General features: G+C 40.7%; 1 protein-coding gene and 1 long non-coding RNA gene across 8 annotated transcripts in view; one reads left to right on the top strand and one right to left on the bottom strand.

Annotated features, from left to right (window-relative positions):
- The window catches only part of NOX1 (NADPH oxidase 1), a 62,610-nt gene that overhangs the window by 16,066 nt on the left and 20,092 nt on the right, over positions 1-26,452 (top strand). For 2 of the 7 annotated variants that reach the window (XM_032330131.1, XM_032330128.1), the window contains exons 1-3: positions 13,709-13,749; positions 18,509-18,663; positions 24,056-24,151. In XM_032330131.1, the coding sequence (XP_032186022.1) occupies positions 18,619-18,663; positions 24,056-24,151 (141 nt within the window). In that variant the 5' untranslated portion in view covers positions 13,709-13,749; positions 18,509-18,618. The other 5 variants (XM_032330129.1, XM_032330132.1, XM_032330130.1 and 2 more) reach the window with 5 other exon arrangements.
- Positions 1,889-8,072, bottom strand: LOC116582584. Its single transcript, XR_004282467.1, has 4 exons — positions 7,951-8,072; positions 6,606-6,655; positions 6,210-6,243; positions 1,889-1,926 (listed from the first exon to the last, which is right to left on the bottom strand). It is a non-coding gene; the product is annotated as an uncharacterized LOC116582584 (long non-coding RNA).

The following is a 26,452-nucleotide window of genomic DNA, read 5'->3' as shown; positions in this document are numbered from 1 at the left end:
CATCTCTCTGCAAGCCAGGCAGAGAGCTCTCACCAGAAACCAATCCTGAGGGCACCTTAATCGTGGACTTCCAGCCTCCAGAACTGTGAGAAGAGAAATTTCTGTTGTTCAAGCCACCCAGTCTGTGTTGTTTTGTGAAGGCAGCCCATGCAGACTGAAACACAAACTTACTTTTTATTTTAATGCAGATTAAAGGAGCCTACTTGTGAGGAGCACAAGATGTTCTATTGAAGTGTGGACTCACTCTATTTTACAGCTGAAACTAATATATTACACTGTCTGCTCACTAAGTGCAATTTAAATAAAAGCGTAAAAAACCAAAACACCCATGCCAGAATGTTGACGTTCCTGGGGAAGACTAACACAAGGGGCTGCTGTTGCCAGACACTCATGTCCCAAGATTACTTAGTTTGATATGCTGCTTTCTTTACAATGAAGTGAAGTCCTGGCACCTGGAGGTCGAACTAGCTGCAGCTAATTAGGGATTGGCAGAGCTTCTGGAAGTCACAGACACCCCACAGTACCGAGTTAATAAATGTCAAAATAGGAGCACCTGGGTGGCTCAGTCAGTTAAGCATCTGCCTTCAGCTCACGTCATTCAGCTTAGGTCATGATCCTGGGGTCCTGAGATCAAGTCCAGGGTGGTACTCCCTGTTCATCGGGGAGTCTGCCCCTGCCTCTCCCTCACTTCTCTCAAATAAATAGATAAAATCTTAAAAAAATAAATGCCAAAACAGCGGTGCCTGGGTGGCTCATTGGGTTGAGCATCTCCCTTTGGCTGGGATTGTGATTCCCGTGTCCTGGGATTGAGCTGTGCTTCCCAGGGCTCCTGGGGCTCCCTGCTCCATGGGGAGAGCCGGTTTCTCCCTCTCCCTGCCGCCCACCACCCCCTCCCTGCAGCCCCGGCTTGTTGTCCTCTCTCTCGCTATTTCTCTCTCAAATAAATCAAACCTTAAAAAAAATGCCAAAACAACCATTAACAACTCTGGGAATTATTAAGATATTGTAGCAATGTTTTGTTTTTGCTTAGTGAGCTGTATAAATTATTTATCAGTGTGAATAAACATTGCTGGTTCCTTCTGTTCAAAATACGTCCTGACTCTACCCTTTCTTCCTGCCTCCACTGTCTTGACCCTAAACCAATCCACTCTGGTCACACCACCCTCTCTCAAAATTTGTCCTTTGCATCAGTACCAGAGTGTACTTATTAAATAATGGAAAACAGATCCTAACACTTCCCTGCTCAAAACTGCTTTCTATCACATTTAAAATAAAATTCAAACTCCTTTCTGTGTTATATTGTGTATATGCAATGTTTTCTATTGTCTATGATTTACTTCAAAACACTTCAGTATCAGCTGTGCAATATACCTTATTTATTTGAAGATACATTTTTTTCAGGTTTTATCACCTCTAAAATTGGGGTGAATGTAGTATTAATGACATGACATAGCTTAAATGAAAGCAGTATTTCTTTCTTGGTGCACAAAAGAATGATGGGTCTTACAATCTATGATGTCGTGGATTCATAGAATCAATGATTTAATGAAGTGGGATATCAAGCTATAAAATGACCTTTTGAAATACTGGTCTGAGTGGGGGCAGAGGAGGTAGGAAGAAGGGGTGGATTTAATATATATTTTGGGTTTTTTTTTAAAACACACTATCATAGTCACCATAACCATTTTTATTACATTCTAGTAATCAGGAACAGTACAGCTCATGACAAAAATACTACAAATTTCAGATTACCTTATAGCACATATTCCTATAAACATTTAAAAATTAATTTTAATTGGAGGCACTTGGGTGGCTCAGTGGATTAAGTGTCTGTGTCTGGCTCCAGTCATGGTCCTGGGGTCCTGGGATCCAGCCCCTTATCAGGCTCCCTTTCCCTTTGCCTGCCGCTCTGCCTGCTTGTGCTCTCTGTCAAATAAATAAATACATCTTTTTTAAAAAGTTGATCTTAATTAAAAGAGCAGACATTTTGGGCGCCTGGGTGGCTCAGTGGGTTAAGCCGCTGCCTTCGGCTCAGGTCATGATCTCAGGGTCCTGGGATCGAGGCCCGCATCGGGCTCTCTGCTCAGCAGGGAGCCTGCTTCCCTCTCTCTCTCTGCCTGCCTCTCTCTCTACTTGTGATCTCTCTCTGTCAAATAAATAAATAAAATCTTAAAAAAAAAAAAAAAGAGCAGACATTTTAACATTCAATGTTTGATATGACCAACGTTCCTAGGTCACACAAACAAATGCTGGAAAACAACTGGATCACACTGCATATGTCCTACGAAAGAGAAAGCACAAGGTACAAAATGTGCAGGCTTCAGCTTACAATATACAAAAATAACTAAACTACATTCCAGGTAAACATGTTAATATATATTTTCGAGTGGAGGAGAAACAGGCAACATTTTTCATACTTATAAACAATTTATAGAACTCATTGTAAATTAGTTTTAATCTACACTCCGGGGGGTGATTAATTAACATTTGAATTATCCTATTCCGGGAGAGACACTGAGGAATGTTTAGTTAGCACTTAAAAGATTCTACTGCGGATGGGTGGGGCAACCTGAGTGACTCTGTCTGTTACCCGTCTGCCTTCTGCTCAGGTCGTGAATCCCAAGGTCTTGGAATCTTCCCACATCAGGCTCCTTGCTGAGCGGGGAGCCTGCTTCTCCCTCTGCCTGCCGCTTTCCCTGCTTGTGCTCTCTCTGACAAATAAAATCTTTAAAAAAGATAAAAGACCCTACTCAGGTATCCTTAACCCAATGGCAGCTACACCCAGATGTTCATCTTTTCCTATCTGAATTTTTGGTAAAGCAGGAGTATTTAAACTTCCTTTGTGCCATGGGCCTTTGGCCAACTGGTGAACCCTTTCCAGAGACATCTTTTTATTTTTACTTTTTAAATTTAAATTCAACTAATTAACATGTAATGTATTATTGGTTTCAGAGGTACAGGCCTGTGATTCATCAGTCTTATACAATACCCAGTGCTCATTACATCACATGCCTTCCTTAATGTCCATCAGTCAGTTACCCCATTCCCCCGACTCCCTCCCCTCCAGCAGCCCTCACTTTGTTTCCTATGATTAAGAGTCTCTCTAATGGTTTGTCTCCTTCTCTGGTTTCATCCTTCTCAGGCCTCTCTTCCCCTGCGATCCTGTTTTCTCAAATTCCACATATGAATGAAATCGTATGATAATTATCTTTTTCTGATTGACTTATTTCACTTAGCATAATACCCTCTACTTCCATCCACGTCATTGCAAATGGCAAGATTTCATTCTTTTTGATGGCTGCATAATATTCCATCGTGTGTGTGTGTGTGTGTGTGTGTGTGTGTGTGTGTACATACATATATATATATACTACATCTTCTTTATCCATTTATCTGTTGATGGAAACCTGGGATCTTCCCATAGTTTAACTATTGTGGACATTGCTGCTATAAACACTGGGGTGCAGGTGCCCCTTGAGATCACTACATTTGTATCTTTGGGGTAAATACCTAGTAGTAGTGCAGTTGCTGGGTTGAAGGGTAGCTCTATTTTTAATGTCCTGAGGAACCTCTATACTGTTTTCCAGAGAGGCTGTACCAGCTTGCATTCCCACCAACAGTGTAGGAGGGTTCCCTTTCTCTACATCCTCGCCAACATCTGTCATTTCCTGACTTGTTAATTGTAGCCATTTGGACTGGTACAAGGTGGTATCTCATTGTGGTTTTGATTTGTATTTCCCTGATGCCAAGTGATGTTGAGCATTTTTTCATGCGTCTGTTGGCCATTTGTATGTCTTCTTCGGAGAAATTAGAGACGTGTTTGTAATGCACAAGATAAAACACATAAGATTATAAATAAGACCAATTGTGTTGTAAAGCAATTGTCAAAATATTAAAGATATAATTTTGACATATTAATACATATGCTCATTTGCTAAACCAGCAAATAACAAGAGCTAGCTGTAGCTCTAATAATTACCATAGTTTTGAAATAGTGATGAACATAAATGAACTTCTGAGATATGTGCAACAACTGTAATGCGATGTGAAAACATTTTTGATATGTATTGATGACAAAGTCTCAGATATTGCTAATAAGACTGTGGTTTGTTGACTATATTCAGTTAGAAATCGATAAAAATGAAGGCATAGGGGTGCCTGGGTGGCTCAGTGGGTTAAACCTCTGCCTTTGGCCCAGGTCATGATCTCAGGGTCCTGGGGTCGAGTCCCACATTGGGCTCTTTGCTCAGCAGGGAGCCTGCTTCTCCCTCCCTCTCTGCCTACTTGTGATCTCTTTCTCTGTCAAATAAATTTTTTAAAAAAGGCATAATTTTTCCCATCAAAGTCCACAGTCCCCCTGAATTCTATCCACAGGACCCAAGGAAATCTTGCACCATGGACTCCATTAATAAGTGTAAGAGATATAAAAAGTATTATTTCACTGGTGAAATGAATTGTGTTCAAAATATATGGAGTGTCTAGATATAATGTCTAGGTCCTACCACCCTTGTATGAAGAGAGTCTAACAATCTGGCAAGTCTGCCCAACAGCTCCACACTCTTCAGAGTGGAAGTCTTTGCCTTAGACTCTGTGGAGTTCTCTATCCTGCTATGTAGTAGCTGGCTGGCCGGATGGTCCACAGTGCTTCCTTTCTTGAGTAGTTCCTTCACACACAGAGTAGAGACAACTGTGTAACCACTAAAATATTATGGAAATGCCAGAGTGTGACTTCTAAGGCTAGGTTAGAAAAGATATTGCAGCTTCTGTCTTACCCTATCTTGGATCATTGCCCTGAACTTTCATGTTCTTATAACATGTGGTAAGGAACTGAGATCTGCCAATGCTAACACTAACTTTTTAGGCATATGAGTGAACCACCTTAGAAGGATATACCCTAGCCCATTCAAGCCTTCAGATGACTACCATCTTGACTCCAAACCTTATGAGAGACTGTCAGTCAGAATCACCCAACTAAGATGCTTCCAGATACATGATACCTAGAAACTATGTGGAATAATAAATGTTTGTTGATTTAAGGCACTAAATTTTGGGGGGTAAGTTGTAGCACAGCAATAGATAACTAATATATACCACTCAAGAGAAGATTTTCCTGCTTCACCCAGAAGATAGGCAGATCCTGTTACCTAACATTTGATGAAGCTATTTGTTTCAGTAACTCCTTCATGGAAGGAACTTGCTGGAGTTCCTAAAGGTCAGAAACAAAGTACTGACTATTTCAGTCCCTAATTGCTAGTAACTGTATATGTCATAGAATTCTACCTGACAGTTACCTTCCTTATAATATACAGGAGTAAGGAGATTGTATGGGAGGTGATCTACAGCCCTCACCTACCTCAAATCTTCAGAGGTTACCTCAATATATTCAAAACACTAGGTTTAGGTCCATTCGCAACACATTTGCAAAGGCCTGCAAGGCCCTAGAGAATCAAACTTTAATTTACGTCTTGGACCTCCACTCTTAATACCTATTCCCGATTTTTCTCAGCAGCTCTGGCTGTATCAGTTTGCTAGGGCTGCCAAAACCAAGTGCGATGAGTGGCTTAACCAGCAGAAATGTGTTGTCATACACTTCAGTAGGCTACAAGTTTGAGATCAAGATATTGGCAGGGTTTGCTCCTTCTGAGAGCTATGAAAAAGAATCCGTTCCATTCCTGTCCCCCTAGCTCCTGGGATCTTGGGAGGGAGGGGGCAATCTTGGGTATTCTTTGGCTTCTAGAAGCATTGCCCTGATCTCTGCCTTCATCTTTATATGGTGTTCTCTGTGTGTGCATGTCTGGGTTTGAATTTCTCCTTTTTTATTAGGACAGCAGTCACATGGTATTTAAAGCCCACTGTACTCCAGGACCACTTCATCTTAACTACATTAAATAAGGTCACATGTGGGTTAACTGGGAGTTATGCCTTCAATATATGAATTTTTTGAGACACAACTCAACTCATAATATTGGCCTTCTTTCTGTTCATCTAGCATACCAAGTTCGTTTCCATCTCGGGTACTTTATACATATTAGTCCTTCTGTCTAGAACCCCAAAGAAACACGACTGTTCCCTTTTCAGCATACAAGTGTCATCTCATATGTTGTCCCTTCAAAAAAGCTTTCCCTGATGACCTTATCTAAAATATCCTCTCCATCACACACACACACACACACACACACACACACACACCCCATTCTCTATTCCCTTACCTCTTTCAGTTTTTGTTGTAGCACCCATCTCTACCTGAAATAGATTTATTAGATTTATTTTTTCTTTTTAAAAAAAATCTCTCCCTCCCACAAGAATATAAGTCCCATGAGGACAAAGAGCTTGTTCATCTTATTTACTGCTATATCATCAACACATAACACTGTTAGAAAGTAAATATATAAGAAATTTTTGTTGCATGAACATTGAATCGGCAAATGCTCACTTTGAGATTGTCTGATGTAGTCTCTGGAAAGCCCAGTAGAATCAAGTTTTCCCTAAGAAAATGGAACTTATCCCAAGATAATCCTCAAGATATTCACATACAACCCCCACTTTGGAATGAACTAATCTTCTGTAAGAAATCAATTATAAAACAATAAAATAATATTACTCACCTGTCCCAGAGTTACCTGTTTTCCCTCTGCTTGGACTACCAGGAAATAACCTGAGGGTAGCAAAAATACAGACTAAAGAAAGGTCAACTCCAAGGCAGAGGCACCTTTTCAATCTTTCCTCAAAGATTGTTCACTTCCTGCTCTCTCTCCAGCCTAGCTAGTTATTTTCAGGTCCAGCAGGCACACATTTATGGGTGCGGCTGGGCTGCTTATTAGGAAAAAAAGGGGATCCCTTTCATTAGATCAACTTGCTCAGAAAAGACCAAGGAACCAAGCTGACTTTTAATTGAGATACCTACATGCTAGAGCCTTAAGTCAGAGCAATGGCCGTATTTTGTTCTCCAAAGCTTTTTAAAAAAATTGTACATTTTGAGTTCTGACTTGCAAAGGTTGAAACTAATGACCTCCCACCTGCCACCCCACTCTGGGCTGTATGAGCTATGACAGGTGCTAAGATAAAGTGATAGTTAAACAAAGTCTCTTGGGGACTTTTTTCTATTGTTTGTTTTCATATTTCCTTAACGGTCGTAAGAGGACTCTAACCGGAACCTTTGATGTTTATTCACCTAAACTTATACTTCTCCTGTAATAAAAAAGGGGATCGTTTGTGGTTTGTGATCTGGGAAGATTCAAGCAGAGGCAAAGGAGATTTAGTTTCTGAACTATTTCTTAAAAGACAAATTTCTCGGGGCGCCTGGGTGGCTCAGTGGATTAAGCCGCTGCCTTCGGCTCAGGTCATGATCTCAGTGTCCTGGGATCGAGCCCCGCATCGGGCTCTTTGCTCAGCGGGAGCCTGCTTCTCTCTCTCTCTCTCTGCCTGACTCTCCGCCTACTTGTGATTTCTCTCTCTGTCAAATAAATAAATAAAATCTTAAAAAAAAAATAAATAAAAAAATAAAAATAAAAAAAAGGACAAATTTCTCAAATAAAGGGAGAAGGAATTTAATTAGACAATTTTGTGAGAGCAATTTCCAGCTTTTTCCCATTTCATTTTTTTCCCCAAAACTGCTTAAGTCAATGGTGGTTTGAGCCCTTGTGGGCTGCAGACCCCTTAAAGCAATACTTCTCAAATTTAATGTGCACATGAATCACCTGGTGATCCTATTAAAATGAAAATTCTGATTCAGCAGATCTGGAGAGGGCATTATAAAGTAGATCAAGTGAGTCTTCAAGCTTCCCCTGTTAGGCACTCACTTATGGCTCAGCCCACCTCCAAACACCAAAGGTACCCATTTTTGAAAACTCTCTGCTACCATACACTATTTTAACTACCAGCCCCCCTCTTTTTTTTTGCCAGAAGCCCCAGTTACAGATCTTTCTGTTTCGACCTTGCCTTCAAATTTACCTGTCTTAGGTGCTTTTCTCTCTGGAACCTGCCCTCTGTGAAAATATAATGAATAACTGGTGATAGTGGCTTGATTAGTTACTTTTTCTCTCTCTCTTGAGCAGAAGACCAACCCCACCCACTCCCCCACCAGCACAAGGTAACAATGCAATTTAAGCAATGGTAAGAATTTCCTGCCCTGTAACAGACTAATTAAAATGCTATTTTTTTAGTGGGGTGGTGAGGAGCACTATAATTTTGAATTTCTCAAAATATTATACACCATAGGAGACTGCCTACCTGACCTATACTTATATTTTCTATTCTACGTCTCATCTGTGCTGGTCTCATTAAAAACAACATTGTCTTATTTTAGAAGTGGAACCACAAAACTGTCAAATGACGAGCTATTTCCTGTTTATATACAAAGGAGTTGCAATTCCAAAGCAAGAGAAGCAAAAGAGCTAGGTGAAGGTTTCCCTACACATGATAGTATGTTGCTTGATATTTACTGAAACTTAAAGAATCCTGATATTGGCGGCCTGGGGACTGTGGTGGGGACGCAGGCTGACATGTCGGCATCTTTTTTTTTTTTTTTTTAAGATTTTATTTATTCTTCAGAGAGAGAGGGAGAGCGAGCGAGCACAGGCAGACAGAATGGCAGGCAGAGGCTGAGGGAGAAGCAGGCTCCCTGCTGAGCAAGGAGCCTGATGCGGGACTCGATGCCAGGACGCTGGGATCATGACCCGAGCCGAAGGCAGCTGCTTAACCAACTGAGCCACCCAGGCATCCCAACATGTCGGCATCTTTCATTCACTTTGGAGGCCTTTTCTTGAGAGATTGGCTCCATGTCAGCAGAAGGCGGTGGAGTCAGTCTTGCTGATGGTGGTGTGCATATCGAGCTGTGATAGACACAGTTTCCCCTGCTGACCAGACACCAGGTGACCCCGGTAGAGTTCTTCAGTACAATCATGTGGTTTTGGACTCCCTTGCATTTTGCGGATGACTCGGATCCTGTGCTGGGTCACTTTCCATATTCAGATCCTTCCCAGTGGGCCAATGAATAACTAAGTATCCTTTCTGATGATGAAGACTCAAAGTGTAGTCTGCACTCTTTACAAGAAGCAGGTGAGAATTTCAAGCAATTAAAGACTTCATATCATACATGAAAGTTGTAAAGTAATTAAAGCGTTTTGGTTAACAGTGAGGGGGAAAAAAAAAAGAATCCTGATACTATTTACCCAGTATTGCACCCAATAGTTTTTCTAAAATTTCTTCATTTTGGTAGAATTAAAACTATTTAAAAACGATTGATTTAGCCTTCAACTTACAGCACAGAGTATTTTACATGGCTTATTTTCTCTTTTTAAAAAAATGTAAAAGATTTTATTTATTTATTTATTTATTTATTTATTTATTTATTTATTTGACAGAGAGAGAGAGAGAGAGAGAGAGTGCAGAGGGAGAAGCAGACTTCCCACTGAGTAGAAAGTCTAAACTAGGGCTCGATCTCAGGAGTCTGAGATCATGACGTGGGTGGAAGGTAGACACTTAACATATTGAGCTACCCAGGTGCCTCTATTTGGCTTATTCTCATGTCCATTTATAGGAATAAAAATGGGCTCCTCAAGAGATAAATTTGCATATTAGAGAGGTAAGTGATTGTCTGTTCTACTTATGCCATATCTGTAGTGTTTTCATATGCTCCTCCTGCTTTAGTGGCCATGTCCTGCACTAATAGTTATATTTACTGATTGGATGATAACATAACCCAAGGGTAGGCAATCCATCCAACAGAATGCCCAGCAACCACACACATCTGGCCTATAGTGTAAGAAAGTCTCAATCAAATTCTATTCTCAAGAACATTGGTGAGAGAACAGAGACAGCATAGAGATGAGAAGGAAAGTAATCCATAAAAATAACAGAGAAAATACACCTGAAAATAGGGGTTCCTGGGTGGCTCCCCTTGGCTCAGATCATGATCCCAATGTCTTGGGAACAAACCCTGCATCGGGCTCCCTGCTCAGTGGGGAGCCTACTTCTCCCCTGTTCCTGCTCATGCTTTCTCTCTATCTCTCTAATAAATAAAATCTTTAAAAAAATAAGTAAAAAGTTTTTATTTATTTTAGAGAGAGCGCACAAGAGAGCACATGAGTGCATGCAGGCGGCAGTAGGGGCAGAGGGAGAGTGAGAACAAGAGACAGAGGAAGAGAAAATCTCAAGCAGACTCTGTGCTCAGGGTGGAGCCCAACACAGAGCTTGATCTCATGACCCTAAGATCATGACCTGAGCTGAAATCAAGAGTCAGAGGCTTGACCAACTGAGCTACCCAGGCACCTCAATAATAATTTTTTTATAAGGTGGCCACAAACTTCATTAACTTTCACATTGTAACATCCAAAGAATGTTCAGATTAGATATTAAAATTTTGAAAAATTGAGCTAGGTTCTTGTATACAAAATAAATATATCATTTGAATCCTATATAGATGACAAACAGATAAAAGTGAAATCTAAAAGATCAACTTGTCAGGCAATAATAAATAAATTTTTAAGAAGACACAGAAAAATATGCAAGACTTCAATGGTTAAATAATATTTCATAGAGAGACATTTTAAAATACCAAATGTTGTGTTCCAGCCCTAGGGTTTAAGTTTGCTGTGTTCACATTCCGTCCCAGAAGAGATGTGTATGCTCATCCTTACTACCCTAATAGATATCTAAGGCTTATAGGTGTCAAGAATGGAATGGTCGACGGGATGCCTCAGTGGCATCAGTTAAGAGTCTGCCTTCAGCTCAGGTCAAGATCTCTGGGTCCTGGGATCGAGCCCCACATTGGGCTCCCTGCTCAGTTGGGAGTCTGCCTCTCCCTCTGCCTCTGACCCCCACTCATGCTCTATCTCTCTCTCTCAAATAAATAAATCTTTAAAAAAAAGAACTGAAGAGTCCAGGATTTTTCTTTTTTATAGGCTAATAAGTGAGATGGCAGATATCATGGATGCTGGCAAAGACCCAAGACTCCTGGGTCAGAGACATTAGACTTTATTACCCACAGCACAGCAAGTAGCACAAGCTTCTTGTGGGTTTGTGTGGGTTCCTCATGCCTCTCAAGTGATACAGGGGAGGTGTAAACAGGTTAGGGTAGGGCAGGCAGATGCTATGCATGGAATGGGTTTGCTTTGTGGCCAAGGAACACTCAGCTTGGGGGATTTGCTGCTTTATAGCAAGCAGAAGAAAGCTGACTTTTTAATATGTGGGGAGATATTACCTCATCTCTCAAGGCTGCTTACTGCAAATAAAATTCTGAGAAACGGCTTGGGCAAAGAGCAGATTGGGACTTTGCATTCTTGCCATAACCAGCAAGATTTGTGGGAACATAAGAGATTCTTGGATGAGGAGCTCCAACAAGTGGTGTTTGTGGGTACTGTGGGGAGATATTCACCTGGAAAAGTGGTTGGTGACAGAGAAATCTTTTTTTTTTTTTTCAACTGAGGTATAATTGACATATAACAGATCCCTTTTAGGTGTACACATGATGATGATTTGATACTTGTATACATTGTGAAATGATGGCAGAGACTGGTAATGGTTGTACAATGTTGTGAATGTAATACATGCCACTAAGCTGTACATTTTAAAATGGTTAAAATGGCGAATTTTAGGTTATGTGTATTTCGCCACAATTAAAAAAAATCTTACCGAGTTCCAGGCATTGCTTCCTCCCACAGAATGGTTGGCTGGTAAATCCCTGGGCAGAACGGAATCATGTTCCTACTCACATGCAGACTGGAATACCAGTGGGCACGGGTTCTGGGTACAGGTTTTGCCTTTTGCTATGGCTCTTAGTGCACTTGATTGGCTATAGGTGGGGGGACATCTTTCTAGGACTGAGCCCCAGAGCATTTGGGCTACTTTCCCTAATATACCCAGCAGTTCTCTTCCTTATCTGTTTTTTTTTAAAGGTTTTATTTATTTATTTGAGAGAGAGAGAGAGCACGCGAGAAGGGGGAGGGTCACAGGGAAAATCAGATTCCCTACTGAGCAGGGAGCTTCATGTGGGGCTCAATCCCAGGACTCCGGGATCATGACCTGAGCCGAAGGCAGACACTTAACCAACTGAGTCACCCAGGTGCCCTCTCCCTGGGTTTCAAGATGCCTCCTTTCTATCCCATACCCAGTTCTATTTTTTTTCCTTTTTTAAGATTTTATTTATTTATTTGAGAGATAGCTACAGAGATAGTAAGAGCGGGGAGGAGAGGGAGAAGCAGGCTCATGACCTGAGCTGAAGGCAGACACCCAACCGACTGAGCCACAGGTGCCCCCAGTTCTCTTTTCTTTACCAAGAAAACCAAGGTTGTTTTCTGATAACCCATGGTGAAGAGCCTGTAACCAGAGTCCCAACTTTTAACAATCAAAAATCCTTTTCCTGACAGCAAGAAAAGCTCAGTTTTCAAAACTTAGGTAATCTCATCTCGTGCTTTCTGGAAGGGAGGGCAAATTTTTGCATCCTGTTTTGGGAGAGTTCCCTTACCCCAGAATGAGCTAAATGTTTCTAATACAACCAAGGAAAACTTTTTTTTTTGGGGAAAACTTTGTTTTAAGCAGTTACCTTTCCTTATTAAAAAGATCTATTATTTGTATCTTGCTTTGCTTCAAAATAGTTCTCATTTCCCCCATAGCACAGGTTATGTTAATAATAGGAACTATAGACTCTCAACCTTGAGCCCTGAAAACTTGAGGCTTTATCTTCTTAGGCTGACTAGGAAGTTCAGGGCCACTGAATACAGTCACAGAAAAGTCATTTCTTGCCATCTGCCTTAGTTTCCCTCTGCTGCTGAAACAAAGTACTACAAACTTGGTGGCTTACCATGTTGGATATTAGAAATCTGCAGTGGGTCTCACTAAGCAAAAAGCAAGGTATTGTCAGGGTTGCATTCCTTTCTGTAGGCCCTGGGGGAGAACCCATGTCCTTCCTTTTCCAGCTTCTGGAGGCTGCCCACGATCCTTGGCTCTTGGCCCCTTCCATCCATCTTCCAAGCCATCAACAGAGGCTCATGTTCTTATATTATGTAACTCTGATGCATTCTTCCTCCTTCCACTTACTTCTAAGGGTCCTTGAGATTACATCAGGCTCATCTGCATAATCTAGAATAATCTCCCTGTTTTAAGGTGACCTGATTAGCATCCTTAATTCTACCTGCAACCTTCATTCCCCTTTGCTATATAGGGTGACATATTCACAAGTTCCAGGGATCAGGATGTGGACGTCTTTGGGGGGCCATTTATACTGCCTACCATATGCCATCCCTTGACAACTATTTTTTGAGCACCTATGAATAGAAAGCTTTCTGCTCTGCCTTAGGGGGCCATCTGGATGAGACAGGACTCATTCAGAGCAAGGTAAAAATCACAATAGAAGGTTTCAGCAGCTGCAGGAAGTTAAGAGGAACTCCTATGAAAATTAGAAGAAGGTGTGGTGTGATTGTTGATGTGGTCAGAGAAGGCTTCCTGCACTAGGCAGAACTTGTTCAGTCAGTCTTAAAGGAAGTTTGACTGTGGTCCCGACAATACTGAAACACTGAACTGAGTTTAAGGAGTTGAACAGGTTTTTTAAAAATTTTTTAAGATTTTGTTTATTCGACAGAGAGAGAGACGGCAAGAGAGGGAACACAAGCAGGGGGAGCGGGAGAAGGAGAAGCAGGCTTCCCTCTGAGCAGGGAGCTGGACACCGCACTGGATCCCAGGACCCTGGGATCATGACCTGAGCCGAAGGCAAACACTTAACGACTGAGCCACCCAGGCGCCCCAGTTGAACAGGTCTTACGTACTATTTAATTAAATGAAGAGGCCATTAGACTGAGAAGGCTGTAACGCTTTGGTGGCCTGTAGGAACAAACTCAAACCTCTGCCTGTAAATGCCTCAAGGTTAAGAAATAGAAACCTGAGGACAACCAATCACAAATAGCCAACTAGGCTTTAAACTATAGTCCATCCAATAATTTCCTTTCTTTGCTTCTGTACCTTCTCTATGGGAGTCATTCCCCTAGCTCCTGCCAGAGGAGGGCTCCTAACCACTTCTTGTTTGGTACTGCCTGATGAGAATTGATCTTTGCTCACATAAACTGTCAATATTTTTAACATGCCTCAGTTTATCTTTTAACAACACAGTTTTGAGGTCAGCTTTCCAATGCAATAGTTGTAAAATGAACGTAGTCACTGCAATTTAACATGATGTCTCTGAAACACTTATCCGCTTAAAAGGCACTGTCAGAAGCTCATTTGATGCTTACCACAGTCCCAATGAGGGATGAAGGGAGGGCAGGGAAGCACATGAACCTTGCCATCACTGAGTCCCCAAGCCCCTTTCCAGGTCTAGGTCTGTTCCCTGTGTTCCTTCTTTCTTGGAGCCACAGGGACACCCCTGTTTTCTCTCCTTTTGGTAGCAGTCTCTCTAAGCCTAAATGCAGAATGAGACACAGTCTCTCTACCTCCCCCACTTCTTGCTGCATGTGAAGCCAAGCATACAGGCTCATTTAATTTTTTTAAAGATTCTATTTAATTATTAGAGAGACCTCAGAAGAGGGATCACAAGCAGGGAGAGGGGGAGAGGGAGAAGCAGACTCCGACTGAGTAGGGAGTCCAATGTGGAGCTCCATCCCAGGACCCGACCTGAGCCGCAGGCAGATGCTTAACCAATTGAGCCAACCAGGTGCCCCCACGCTCATTTTATTTTAAGGTTTATCTGCTAACCACTCTGGAGAAACAAGAGATAAAGCTAATAGACACACGGGAGTGGCAAATGTTCCATAATCTTACAAAGTTTATATAATGTTGGCTTCTAATGATTTCTGCTTTCTTTTCCAGTGGTAAAAGAAAATACCATTGGGTTCAGGCCCTCTGCTTCTATTTTCTTAGGGATCATCATCATCACGGCAGCAAGCAACTATAGAGTGCCTTGTTCTAATTGCTTTACATATTTTAACTCATTTAATTCTTACACCAACCCATTTTATGGATAAATCAAATGAGGCAGACTTTAAATCCCGGTATACTGGCTCTGAAATCTGTGTTTCTAACAACTATACCACACTGGTGCATCACTGCCTCTTCCCTAACATCACCTCACCTTCTGCCTATTAATATAAGACTACTACTTGGACACCTTTGGTATGAAGAACCAACACACTAAGTTACAGAGGAAGGAACTGAGGCTGAGAAAAGTAAGGCTTTTCCAAGGCAACATTGTTGGTGAGTAGGAGCTGGTAGTTAAATCCAGCTTCATCACACCATATTGTCTATTAAGAGGTCACTTTGTGAGGTCTGGTTCTGATCCATCATAGGGAAAAGAATTTAGGAGAATAATAAATAAAAACAATTTATTTCAAACAATAACATGATATCAGTATGGGATGTTTTATTTTTAGACACTGTGATCAAGGCCAGATTAATACCTTTAGAGGCTCTAAGTTCTAAAAAAGAGAAGGCTGTCTTCCCCAAACCATCCTCTGTGGATTTAAATGAGAAACAGTTAATAATAGTTATAGTTATAAATGGTAAAATAAATAAAATATCTTTTTTTTCATCGTAACCATTTAAATTTTTCTTTTTGGAAACCAACAATCAAATTCTTTTTTTAAAAGATATTTATATTTTTAAGTCCTCTCTACAACCAACGTAATGATAATTATTAATGGTAATATGGCACCATATTATGGTAATATTACCACCTGAGCCAGCCAGGTATCCCTCCTCCCAACAATCAAAGTCTTAAAAGAATTCTCAAAAGCATTTTTCTGGATGTCCAAGGTACATGTTTCAACTGTTAAGCAATTCAATACTGACTGTTACTGTTACGTATTAATTCCTGGAAAGACTGTATAAAAGTTACAATTGTAAAAGTAAGTTTGGAACATACAGTGACAGAGGCAAGGGATCAGGGAAGAAGATGGAGCAATCAAGTCAGGGAGGGGCTCTGTTTGCAATTTACAAACATCTACTTACCATGGGTGGGATCAACTGTCTACAGGAAGTCTTTCCAAAAGACTGCAGCCTATAGTGTAACCGCGGATAAGTTACTGATGACACTTAAGTACTCCTTAGAGGTTTCCAGGAAGCAGCCAACATCAAACTTGAAAATCTATAAACCTGGGAAATGCAAACATTAAGACAGTCTGGTAAAAGAGAAGGGAGGCGAGGTATTATAAGGTCTACAGCCAGAAAAAGGAAAGCAATTCTTAGGTAATTCACCAAAAAAGGAGGTTGACAGTAAGAATCTTTTTAGTGTGTCCAGGATTGCCCAAGAAAGAGGAGCCTCAGATTCAGGGCATGAATATTTTATTTGTATTAATATAGTCTGATTCTGAAAGAGCCCAACTGATCCTGCTGTTGTGGTTTAATAATATTCCATTAAGATCATCAGACTCTCTTTGCCCAGATTTTATGCCTGCCAATTTATTAAATGACTTCTTAATATTCTTATATTGGGAAGAGGGGCCCCTCACCACAGACACAAGGCTCCATTCAGTGTTGTATGTATAATCGTTTAGATAATACATCAATTGTCACCTAGATTATAAATCATTCTCTTATGAATCACAGGATCTCAACATTGGAGGATACTTCAAAGACATTTAATTAACCACCCATCTGGTGCTGAAATTCCCCCTATAAAATAGTTGGCAAGAAGTCATTCATTTTTCCTTAAGCATCTCAAATAACAGGAAACTCATTACCTCTTCACTTCTCTGAACACCTTTGTTAGAAAATTCTGCTCTCTACCTTAGAGCCCTCAGTCTTAGGTTGACCTCTTGGGACCACATATAAGACAAACTAAATCTCAGTAAAAATAAAAATAAAAATAACCCCCCCCTCAAAAAAAACCCCAACACCCAAACGTTGATAAGCTCATGCTCTGGACAAACCTCTTTTCCAAGCCAAATTCCCTAAATCCTTTAACGCCTCCTAATATAAAATGGTTTCAAATCATTACATCATTCTGGTTACCCTCCCAAGGACAGGTTTTCATTTCTCTTTTAAGGTGTGGACTTGGGCATGGTCAAGTGCTTTTGTAAAATTTGCAAAATCAAGATATTTTTATCACACATGGTTAAGATGATGGTCACTTTCTGTTCCTTCTTCCCCTCTGTCATAGTTCCCCTCATATCGAGCCACACTGGAGAGGCCATGAGCATTTCTGGGTAAAGCTAAGGGGAAGTTGTGTTGGTGGTATATTTAGTTTGGTTTGGAGAATATATATCATGTGGTATATATATATAGACTGATTGCTAGCTATCTTAGTGTAGGAATGGCTTCCAGGAATACCCTTTAAGACCTACTGTGCTAATTTCATGGAGCATTATGACACTAAGTTGCAGGTGTGTTAGAAAGCTAATGAAAGTGTTATTTTTAAAATCTTTTTATTTTTTAAAGATTTTATTTATTTATTCGACAGAGAGAAAGAGAAAAGGCAGTTGGAGGGACAGAAGGAGAGGGAGAAGCAGACCGCCAGCTGATAGCAGTTACATCTGATGTGGGAGGGAATTGTAATCAAGGAGGGTCGCACAGAGGGTTTTAAGAAATAAATATTTTATTTTTTTAAACCTGGGTAGTGAGTACATAAATAGTCATTCCTTAAAATTATTCTTTAAAGTACATATAAATGTTTTATGCTGCTTTTATATATGATATATTTCACCATTTTAGAAAAGGAAAAAAAAAAACTGCCCAGAACTGAACACACAATTCTAGTTAAACCATACTAGAAAACTATCACCTCTCTCATTTTGAGTATTCTGTCTGTTTTTTTAAAAAAAGTATGTATTTATTTTGAGAGAGAGGTGGGGAGAGAGAGCATGCTCATGGGCATGCAGGCACAGGGGGAGGGGCAGAGGGAGAGAGAATCCTCAAGCAGACTCCCTGCTGAGTGTGGAGCCTGAAGCAGGCTGGATCCCAGAACCCTGAGATCACCACCTGAGCCGAAATAAAGAGTTGGACGCTTGCCTGATTGAGCCACCCAGGTGCTCCTCTGTCTCTGTTTTTTTTGAACTGAGGTGTGCCTTTATATCTTTGAAATTTTCCCTTATTTATTTAGCCATTTTCCCCCTTGTCCTCCCAGTCAGTCAAGCTCTCCCCAGAGCCAGATCATCCTTCAGGAGAACGTATATAGCAGCAATTCTGAGCTAGCCCGGCTGAGGTCCAAATTGCAGTGGGCAGCTGTGGCAGCTGTTCTGAAAGCCCACCTTAAAGCTTAACGAGCTTGCTTCCTGCCCTGTTTCTCCTGAGGCCATCTGCTTATAGCCCCAGCGTTTAGTGAGAAACCTTTGCAAATAGCTTATCAAGGCAAGCAATGCCTCACATTAGGTCATATTGATAAGACGAAGAGAGAATATTCTCACTCAAGAAGATTGCTATTTCCTGAAGGGATAAAACCCCACCAGGGAAAACCCCTGCAGTTGTCATAGGTAGGGCTGGTCTCCTCAAGCTGATAACATAGTTCCGTCCAGAGGAGGAAGGCAAAATGCACTTATTTCACTCCTTCAAGCTTTCTGGGTAATTGTTTATCTTTCATTTCTTAAAGACTCACATACTCTGAGCTAGACAGAGGTCCCAACCCTGAAGAACTTCACCAGAATCCAGGTTGCTGAATTTTCCCTGCTGCTTAGAGAGACTCCAAACCAGCTCTTGACAATGGGCAACTGGGTGGTTAACCATTGGTTCTCAGTTTTGTTTCTGGTAAGTAATGTTTCCTATCTATGAATTATTCTTAAGAGAGTAATTTGTGTGATTTGTAAACAGTAATTTGTTGATATTTCTTTTTTTAAAGACTTCATTTAGTTATTTGAGAGAGAGAGAGAGAGAGAGCATGAGTCGGGTGAAGGGCAGAGGGAGAAGTAGACTTCCTGGTGAGTGGGAAGCCAACACGGGACTCAATGCTGGGTCTCCAGGATCCTGACCTGAGCTGAAGGCAGATGCTTAACCAACTGAGCCAGCCAAGCGCCCCTGTTTGTTAATATTTCTAAAGTTATTTGAAATGGAAATATTCTATGCCAATATGGGGCCCATTGAGGCCAGTTATCCATTAAAAGCCCAACTCTGAGAGTACACATGTTTTATAAAATCTTGTGTATATGATGTATTTCACCATTTTAGAAAAGGGAAAAAAAATCCAACTCCAGAAATTGGTTGGTAAAGAGACAAATGATATAAACCTCAAATATTTGGAATCTCAGTGTTTTTATTTTCCATCTTTTTTCTCCTCCATGTCACTTCTAACTACTGCCATGTAGCTTTTGTTTCTCTTCATCCTTTCTGTACTACTAACAGCAAGATTTCATAAAATCATTGAATGTTTGAGATAGAAATATTCTTGGTCATAATGGCCCAGTGCTCTCCATTTTAGAAATGGAATGTAAGCTACATATGTAATTAAAAATTTTTCTAGTACTTAGGTTGAAAAAGGTAAGAAGAAGTAGGTGATATTAATGTCCAGTAGTTTATTTAGTCTAACCCAATATATCAAAAATGTTATCCATTTGGGGTGCCTGGGTGGCTCAGTTGGTTAAGCATCTGCCTTCAGCTCAGGTCAGGATCCCAGGGTCCTGGGATCGCGTCCAGTGTCGGGATCCCTGTTCAGAGGGGATCTTTCTTCTCCTTCTGCCTCCTGCTCCCTCTGCTTGTGCTCTTTCTCTCTTGACAAATGAATAGATTAGAAATCTTTTAAAAATGTTATCCTTTCAACATGTAATAAATATTGAAAATATTAACAAGATGGGGGTGGGCAGTGCTATTTTTCTAAAACTATGTCTTACATGTTCGGGTTACGAATTTTGCAGTAATTCACAGCATATTTGGGTGTGCTGTGGTTTACTTTTCTACCAGATTTGTAATTTTATTTATTCCATCTCCTTTGTGTGAATTCATGTATTATACCAAAATACAAGGGAAATGGGACTATATGAAATGTCATATGGGAAATCTTTTAACAAATATATATAAATGAAATACAAAATATTTGTCCTCATCTTCTCCTCCAGAGCAATGGCAAGACATTTTGTTAGATATTTGTTTTCAATGTTTTCTATAATTAAAAAATGTATAGCTTCTCATAAATATTATTTTCTTAACCATGATACTATAACTTTCCTAGTTTTATCTTAAAATACCGAAATGTCCTGAACTTTTATAGATGTTTTTAATTTGTTTTAAGTAATTTTCATCTTCTTTTTAATGTTCAGTTAGCCAACATATAGTAAATTATGCTTGACACATAATTTCCAATAAACTTTCTACTCAAAAAAATATTTTAAAAAAAGACAAAAGAAAATAATAATGAGATCATTTAATGTCTTTTATTTTTCCTAAGTTTTCGAAACCTGATATGTATTTTGCACTCACAGGGTATCTGCATTAGGACTAGCCACATTTCCAGTGATCACATGTGGGTAGTGGCTATGGCATTGCCTAGTGCAGCTATAAAGCAGCTCCTTTATTTTTCACAAGGAAAGTAAGACCCATATGTCACACTGTGAATGGATTGCAGAACGATCACTCAAACCCACCTTCCCAGTGTTCAGGCCAGAAATTCTTTACCCTGCATGCCACATATGCACAACCTCCTTCTCCTTACACACTCACACACACACACACAAACACACACACATACACACACACACACACACACACACCTCCCCACTCTTTCTTCCATTTCTGAGCCACCCCCGAGCTTGGAACTCCCTTTGTCCTTTCTCACTTTCCTAGATCTTCGTGTCATCCCCTTCTGAGGTAATCTCTTTTCTTCCATCTTTTTCCTTTGGGTCCCCTATGATGGCCCAGGTGCTTGAGGGAAAAAAGGTGTGAAGAGCAATCATATTCCCCTGGAAGGTTGGTTGTTTTGCATTCAACAAAAGGCCCAGTGCTTATTTTGGCAGGTTACCCTATGCTTTATATTTTCAACACTCGATCCTGTATATTTAATTCCGTTTGCACTAGTTGAAGAGACAGGGAACCTGGTAATGAGTTTCATTTCTGGTGTTAATTGAGGGATTTTGATCAAATTATTTATTCTCTCTAGACTTTGGGTCATCTGTGTGTGTGCGTGCGATAAATTAAATAACTAGATTAGATACAAATATAAGTTTGCTTCTAGTTCTAAAATCCTCTGCATTTTGTATCTCTCAGTTTTTGCTCGGAGAGTTCATCACCCATTATAGTGACTCACATTTAACTATGTAGCTTTGAATTTCCACCCCGTACTGATCTTGCTGGCAGGCTCAGACTTCCTGCTATCTCTGACATATACACTTATGCATTATTTTTTAGAGATTTTATTTATTTATTTGAGAGAGAGAGCGAGCAAGAGTGAGAGCGAGAAAGCATGATCAGGGGAGGTGAAAGGGCAGAGGGAGAGGGAGAAGCAGACTTTCCACTAAGTGGAGAGCCCAACTTGGGGCTCAATCCCAGGAACCTGGAATCATGACCTGAGCCAAAGGCAGATGCTCAACCAGCTGAGCCACCCAGATGCCCCGCACTATTAAAAAAAATTTATTTATTTAATTTGAGAGAGAGGGAGCATTCAGGGGGGCAGGGCAGAGAGAGAGGGAGAGAAAGAGAGAGAGAGAGAGAGAGAGAGAGAGATTGATTGATTGATTCTAGCAGACTCCAAGCTGAGCAGGAAGCTGGTCTCGGGTTTGATCTCAAGACTCCAAGATCATGACCTGAGCTAAAACCAAGAGTCAAGCACTTAACAGACTGCATCACCTAGGCACCCCTGGTACTATTTTTTAAAATAAAAAAAATAAATTATTAAAAAAACATTCTTACCTCTACCCTTTTGGCCAAGTCTTCTACCTCACTTTCCACCCATAATGGAGGAAATGATAGTGAAGGTGGGAAATAGAATGCCTTACTCCCAGATGTCACTGTATTCACCTTGCCTACAGTTGGTGATGGTCTGACACAGAGGCAAAGAACTCTCAGATCCTGAAATTGTTCTGCTCTCTCTGTCTTTGGAACTCTTGAGGTGTCTGTGGCTGTCACCGCTCTTTTTGTATTAGGATCAAGAATCTCTGAAAGACACTCAGTACTGGAAATGGAGTCTGAGCAAAGGATGAAGGAAGAAATGGATTAGTGAAGACTGGTAATAACCTAGATCTGGAGTTAGCATTTATTGAGCTCCTACTATGCACCGACTGTTGTATTAATCACTCTGCATAATTATTTCATGTAAGACTCACAGCATTGCTCTGAGGGTAGATATCATTATTCTCTTCACTTTATGGAATACACTAAGATTTAGAGAAGTTAAATAACGTATCTGTCTAAGATTACAGAGCTAGAAAGTGGTGAAGCTAGAATTTGAGCCCAAGGAGTTTGACTCCACTATCACTTTATTTTTTTAAGATTTTATTTATTTATTTGAGGGAGAGAGAGAAAAAGCAGAGGATAAGGGCATGCATCATGAGCGGGGGAGGGGGGGTAGGGAAGTGGGAGAAGCAGTTTTCCTGCTGAGCAAGGAGCTCAATGTGGGACTGCATCCCAGGACTCTAGGATCTCGACCTGAGCCAAAGGCAGATGCCTAACGACTGAACCACCCGGCGCCCTCCAATATCACTTTAAATCACTATGCTTATGCTGCTGGAGGTGTGTGAGTGAGTGGTCCAGATCTAGGGAATCTGAACAAGTTATGCCCTAAGCTAAAGGCTCTCTACTTGTCAGACTGAGATGGTTCTGATCCATCCTGGGGCCAACAATATATATTAAGGGCCTCCCAGTGCCCTAGAGTTCTGCTTAGTTACAAAGTAGCACTTCAAATCTTCGTCCAGAGCTGCCTTGGTTGGTCTCCAAGGCAATGGGGCAGTGGGTTCCAAATTCCCCTTTGCCAGTGCAGCGACAGAGCCTGGAATAGACAAAAGCAGTCTTAGGAGCTCAGATGAGTCCAGAGCAATGATAGGTTAATTTGAAGAGACTCACAATCTAAAAACAGGAAAATGTGTGTCAGGGAGTAATTAAAGAGGCAGGCCCATCAGGAATCATTTTGTCCTTCCACATTGGTATTGTTATAGATGTTAAATTTATTCTTTGTTTCTTTAAAAATCCATTTATTCACTTATTGCCATCTTTTAGTTATAATGGTTGGAATGCTTCCAGTCCAGAAGTTGGCAAATGTTTTCTGCAAAGGGCCAGGTAGAATGTATTTTAGGCTTTGCTAGGCCCTATGGTCTCTTTCACAGCTACTCACTGCTTCCACTGAATGATGAAAGCAGCTATAAACAATATAAGAGTAAGTAGGTGTTGCTAAGTTCCAGTACCACTTTATTTATGGACACTGAAATTAGAATTTCATGTAATTGTCACATCATGAAATGTTATTCTTCTTTTGATTTTTCCAACCATTTAAATGTGGGGAAAGAGGGACACCTGGGTGGCTTAGTTGGTTAGACGTCTGCCTTCAGCTTGGGTCATGATCCTGGGGTCCTGAGATCAAGCCCCGCATTGGGCTCCCTGCTTGGTGGGGAGCCTGCTTCTCCCTCTCCCTCTTCCTGCTGCTCCCCCTGCTTGTGCACTCGCTCTCTCTCTCTCTCTCTCTAATAAATAAATAAAATATTTTAAAAATAAATATGTGAAAACAAACAAAAAAGTAAAAACCATTCTTAATTTGCAGGCTGTACAAGATAAACGGGGAGCTAGATTTGGCCCATGGGCCTTGGTTTGCTGATCCTGGTCATTAGCATCTGACAAATGCATATCTTGAAGTGCTAACTCTCTCTGAAAGTAAGCTGGATACTAGAGGGATTGTATTCATTTACAATGAAAAGAGATATGGGCACCTGGGTGGCTCAGTGGGTTAAGCCGCTGCCTTCGGCTCAGGTCATGATCTCGGGGTCCTGGGATCGAGTCCCACGTCGGGCTCTCTGCTCAGCAGGGAGCCTGCTTCCTCCTTTCTCTCTCTCTGCCTGCCTCTCTGCCTACTTGTGATCTCTCTGTCAAATAAATAAATAAATAATCTTAAAAAAAAAAGAGATAAACACAAAAGATCCAAAATGGTGACACTATTTCCTATCCCTTATCTATTCCTTCCCATATCCAAATTTTACTTGGTTCTTTGCTTGTTTTTTTCTTCCTCCAGGCTACTTGGTTGGGGCTGAATATTTTCCTATTTGTGCATGCCTTCCATTCATACGAAAAAGCCGATAAGTACTACTATACAAGAGAAATCTTGGGGGTGAGTATCACACTTTTGATATGGAGAATCTCTAGGGGTTTTTTTGTTTGTTTGTTTTTATTTTTGTTTTGTTTTTTTCTTTCTTTTTTTTTTTTTTGTTATTTGTCACCTTGGCTCCTTTGAGACCCAAATGCCCCAATTTCCGCTAGGGTTAGGGCACCCAGAAAAAAAATACAGGATACCCAGAGAGAGAGCATGATCTGGGTGAAGAGCAGAAGAAGAGGGAACCTGAGGGGGTGTGGGGAGGTTGGATCCCGGGACTTCAGGATCATGACCTGACCTGAAGGCAGGTGCTTAAATGACTGAGCCACCTAGGTGCCCCCTCTCCCAGTTAAATTTGAATTCCAGAAAAATAAATCATTTTTTGGTATAACTATATTTTGAGTATTGCTTGGGACATAGGTATGCTAAAAAAAAAAATTACTCACTTTTTAAAATCTGAAGTTCAGATTTAGCTGGGCATCTGGTACTTTTGTTCACTAAATCTGACAGCTCTATGTAAGGCACACTCCCCAGACCTCATGATAAAAACACACAGTAAAGAAAACTATTAAGCAGTCATTTAAAAATGACTCAAGTACTACCATGGGGTATGAGGGGAAAGCTGAGTAGACCTCCTGCCCCTGCTCCTACTTCATTCAAAGCAGCCTTTACCTGCCTTTTTTTTTTAAGATTTGTTTATTCATTTTTATGTGTGTGTGTGTGTGAGAGAGAGAGCACACACCACATGAGTGGGAGGAAAGGGATGGGAGAAGTAGACTCCCCACTGAGCAGGGAGCCCCGCTTGGGACTCGATCCCAGGACCCCGGGATCACAACCTGAGCCAAAGGCAGAGGCTTCACCAACTGAACCACCCAGGCGCCCCTCAGCCTTTATTTGTCTTATGGACTCCTGCTTATGATTTCAGGAAAGAGTTTGGTTTAAAACAAGTAAATAAACAGCTTGAAAGCCACTGCTGTGGACTGATCTCATGGAAAAACACCTTTCCATTTAAAAAGAGGGATACATAGGGCATCTGTGGGGTGAGTAGCATGGCAGAACTCAAGACCTGAAGAAAGGCAGGGGTCGGGTGAGAATAACAGGATGGAGAAGGCTGTGGAAGTGGTAGGTGAGGACTAGAAGAGGGAGGGTGTGGAGTGGATAGGGCACGTCGATGTGGAGGTGACCAGAGAGAAGCATGGAGGTGAGACTGATTGTCTCATAGGCTTATCAGTCTTAGAAAAGCAAATTTGACTGCTAACTCTAGTGAGTTTTTCAGTAGCAGGTAAGGGATTTGGTTAAATCACTTTCATCTTGATTAGATCATTGGCTTTCCACAAAGACCTGTCCAAGGTACATGTTTAAAGAGTTTGTCCTAAAAAATACTTCTTTTCTCTCTATGATCAAAGGATCCATGTTGAGATCACAACCAATTTGAATGTTCTGTTCATGGCTTATTTTACCCTGCTGTTTTCTATTTTAAATGTTGTTCCTTGATCCTTCCTTGGAAACCATAACTCTAAAGGAAGTGTTAATTTATTTTAAAAATAGCTTTTTAGTAAGAGAGTGATGCAATAGATGTGACTAGTTATTAAGAGCTTAATTAGCTTATGACCAAAAAGTCTGCAGCAGAAAAATGAATCATGCTGATATCCTGTGGACATTTCATTCACTTCATTTATTAAAATCTTCTCTATTAAAAACATTTAATTATAAATAATGCTACTTTCTGTGACAGCAAATGATACAGAAATGTGTAAGTAAAAATGTGAAAATTGCCCTCCCATTCCATTCCCCAGAGATAACCACTGTTAATAGTTTCTGTGTGTATCTATACAGATACACTGATATAAGTTCACAGATGCATCAGACACACAAGTTTTATTTTTGAGGTGGGTACTATCCTTATTCACTTTTTAATTTCCTGCCTAGAGTAAAATTTGCCTTTTTTTTGGGTGTATGTACCATTCTATGAATTTAGAAAAACACATACACTATAGCAAAGAGGTCTTTTTGTTTGTTTGTTTTTTTGGTGTGTTTGAGGGTTTTTTGTTTTGTTTTCACCAAGAAAGGGATTGTATTGTTGATATTGGCTGCTAATTGCTTCTTATACTTAATGTAGTTCAGATAGCTTTCCATGTGGGTATGTATCTAGTGGTATGCTGGAACTAGCTCGTACCAGCTTGCAATAGCCTCTGTGTACATCTCTTCCCAGCCCTGTATTCATGGCATTCAGTTACAGCAAATTGGTATCTTGAAATCTGCCATGACAGGGGTATTGACATCACGTAAATTGGCAAAGGCTGGAAATCAAGATCTCTG

This window comes from Mustela erminea, chromosome X, assembly GCF_009829155.1.
Source record: "Mustela erminea isolate mMusErm1 chromosome X, mMusErm1.Pri, whole genome shotgun sequence".
Lineage (NCBI taxonomy): Eukaryota > Metazoa > Chordata > Mammalia > Carnivora > Mustelidae > Mustela > Mustela erminea.
The sequence above is the reverse complement of the archived record's forward strand: the minus strand, read 5'-3'. Positions and strand labels throughout refer to the sequence as shown.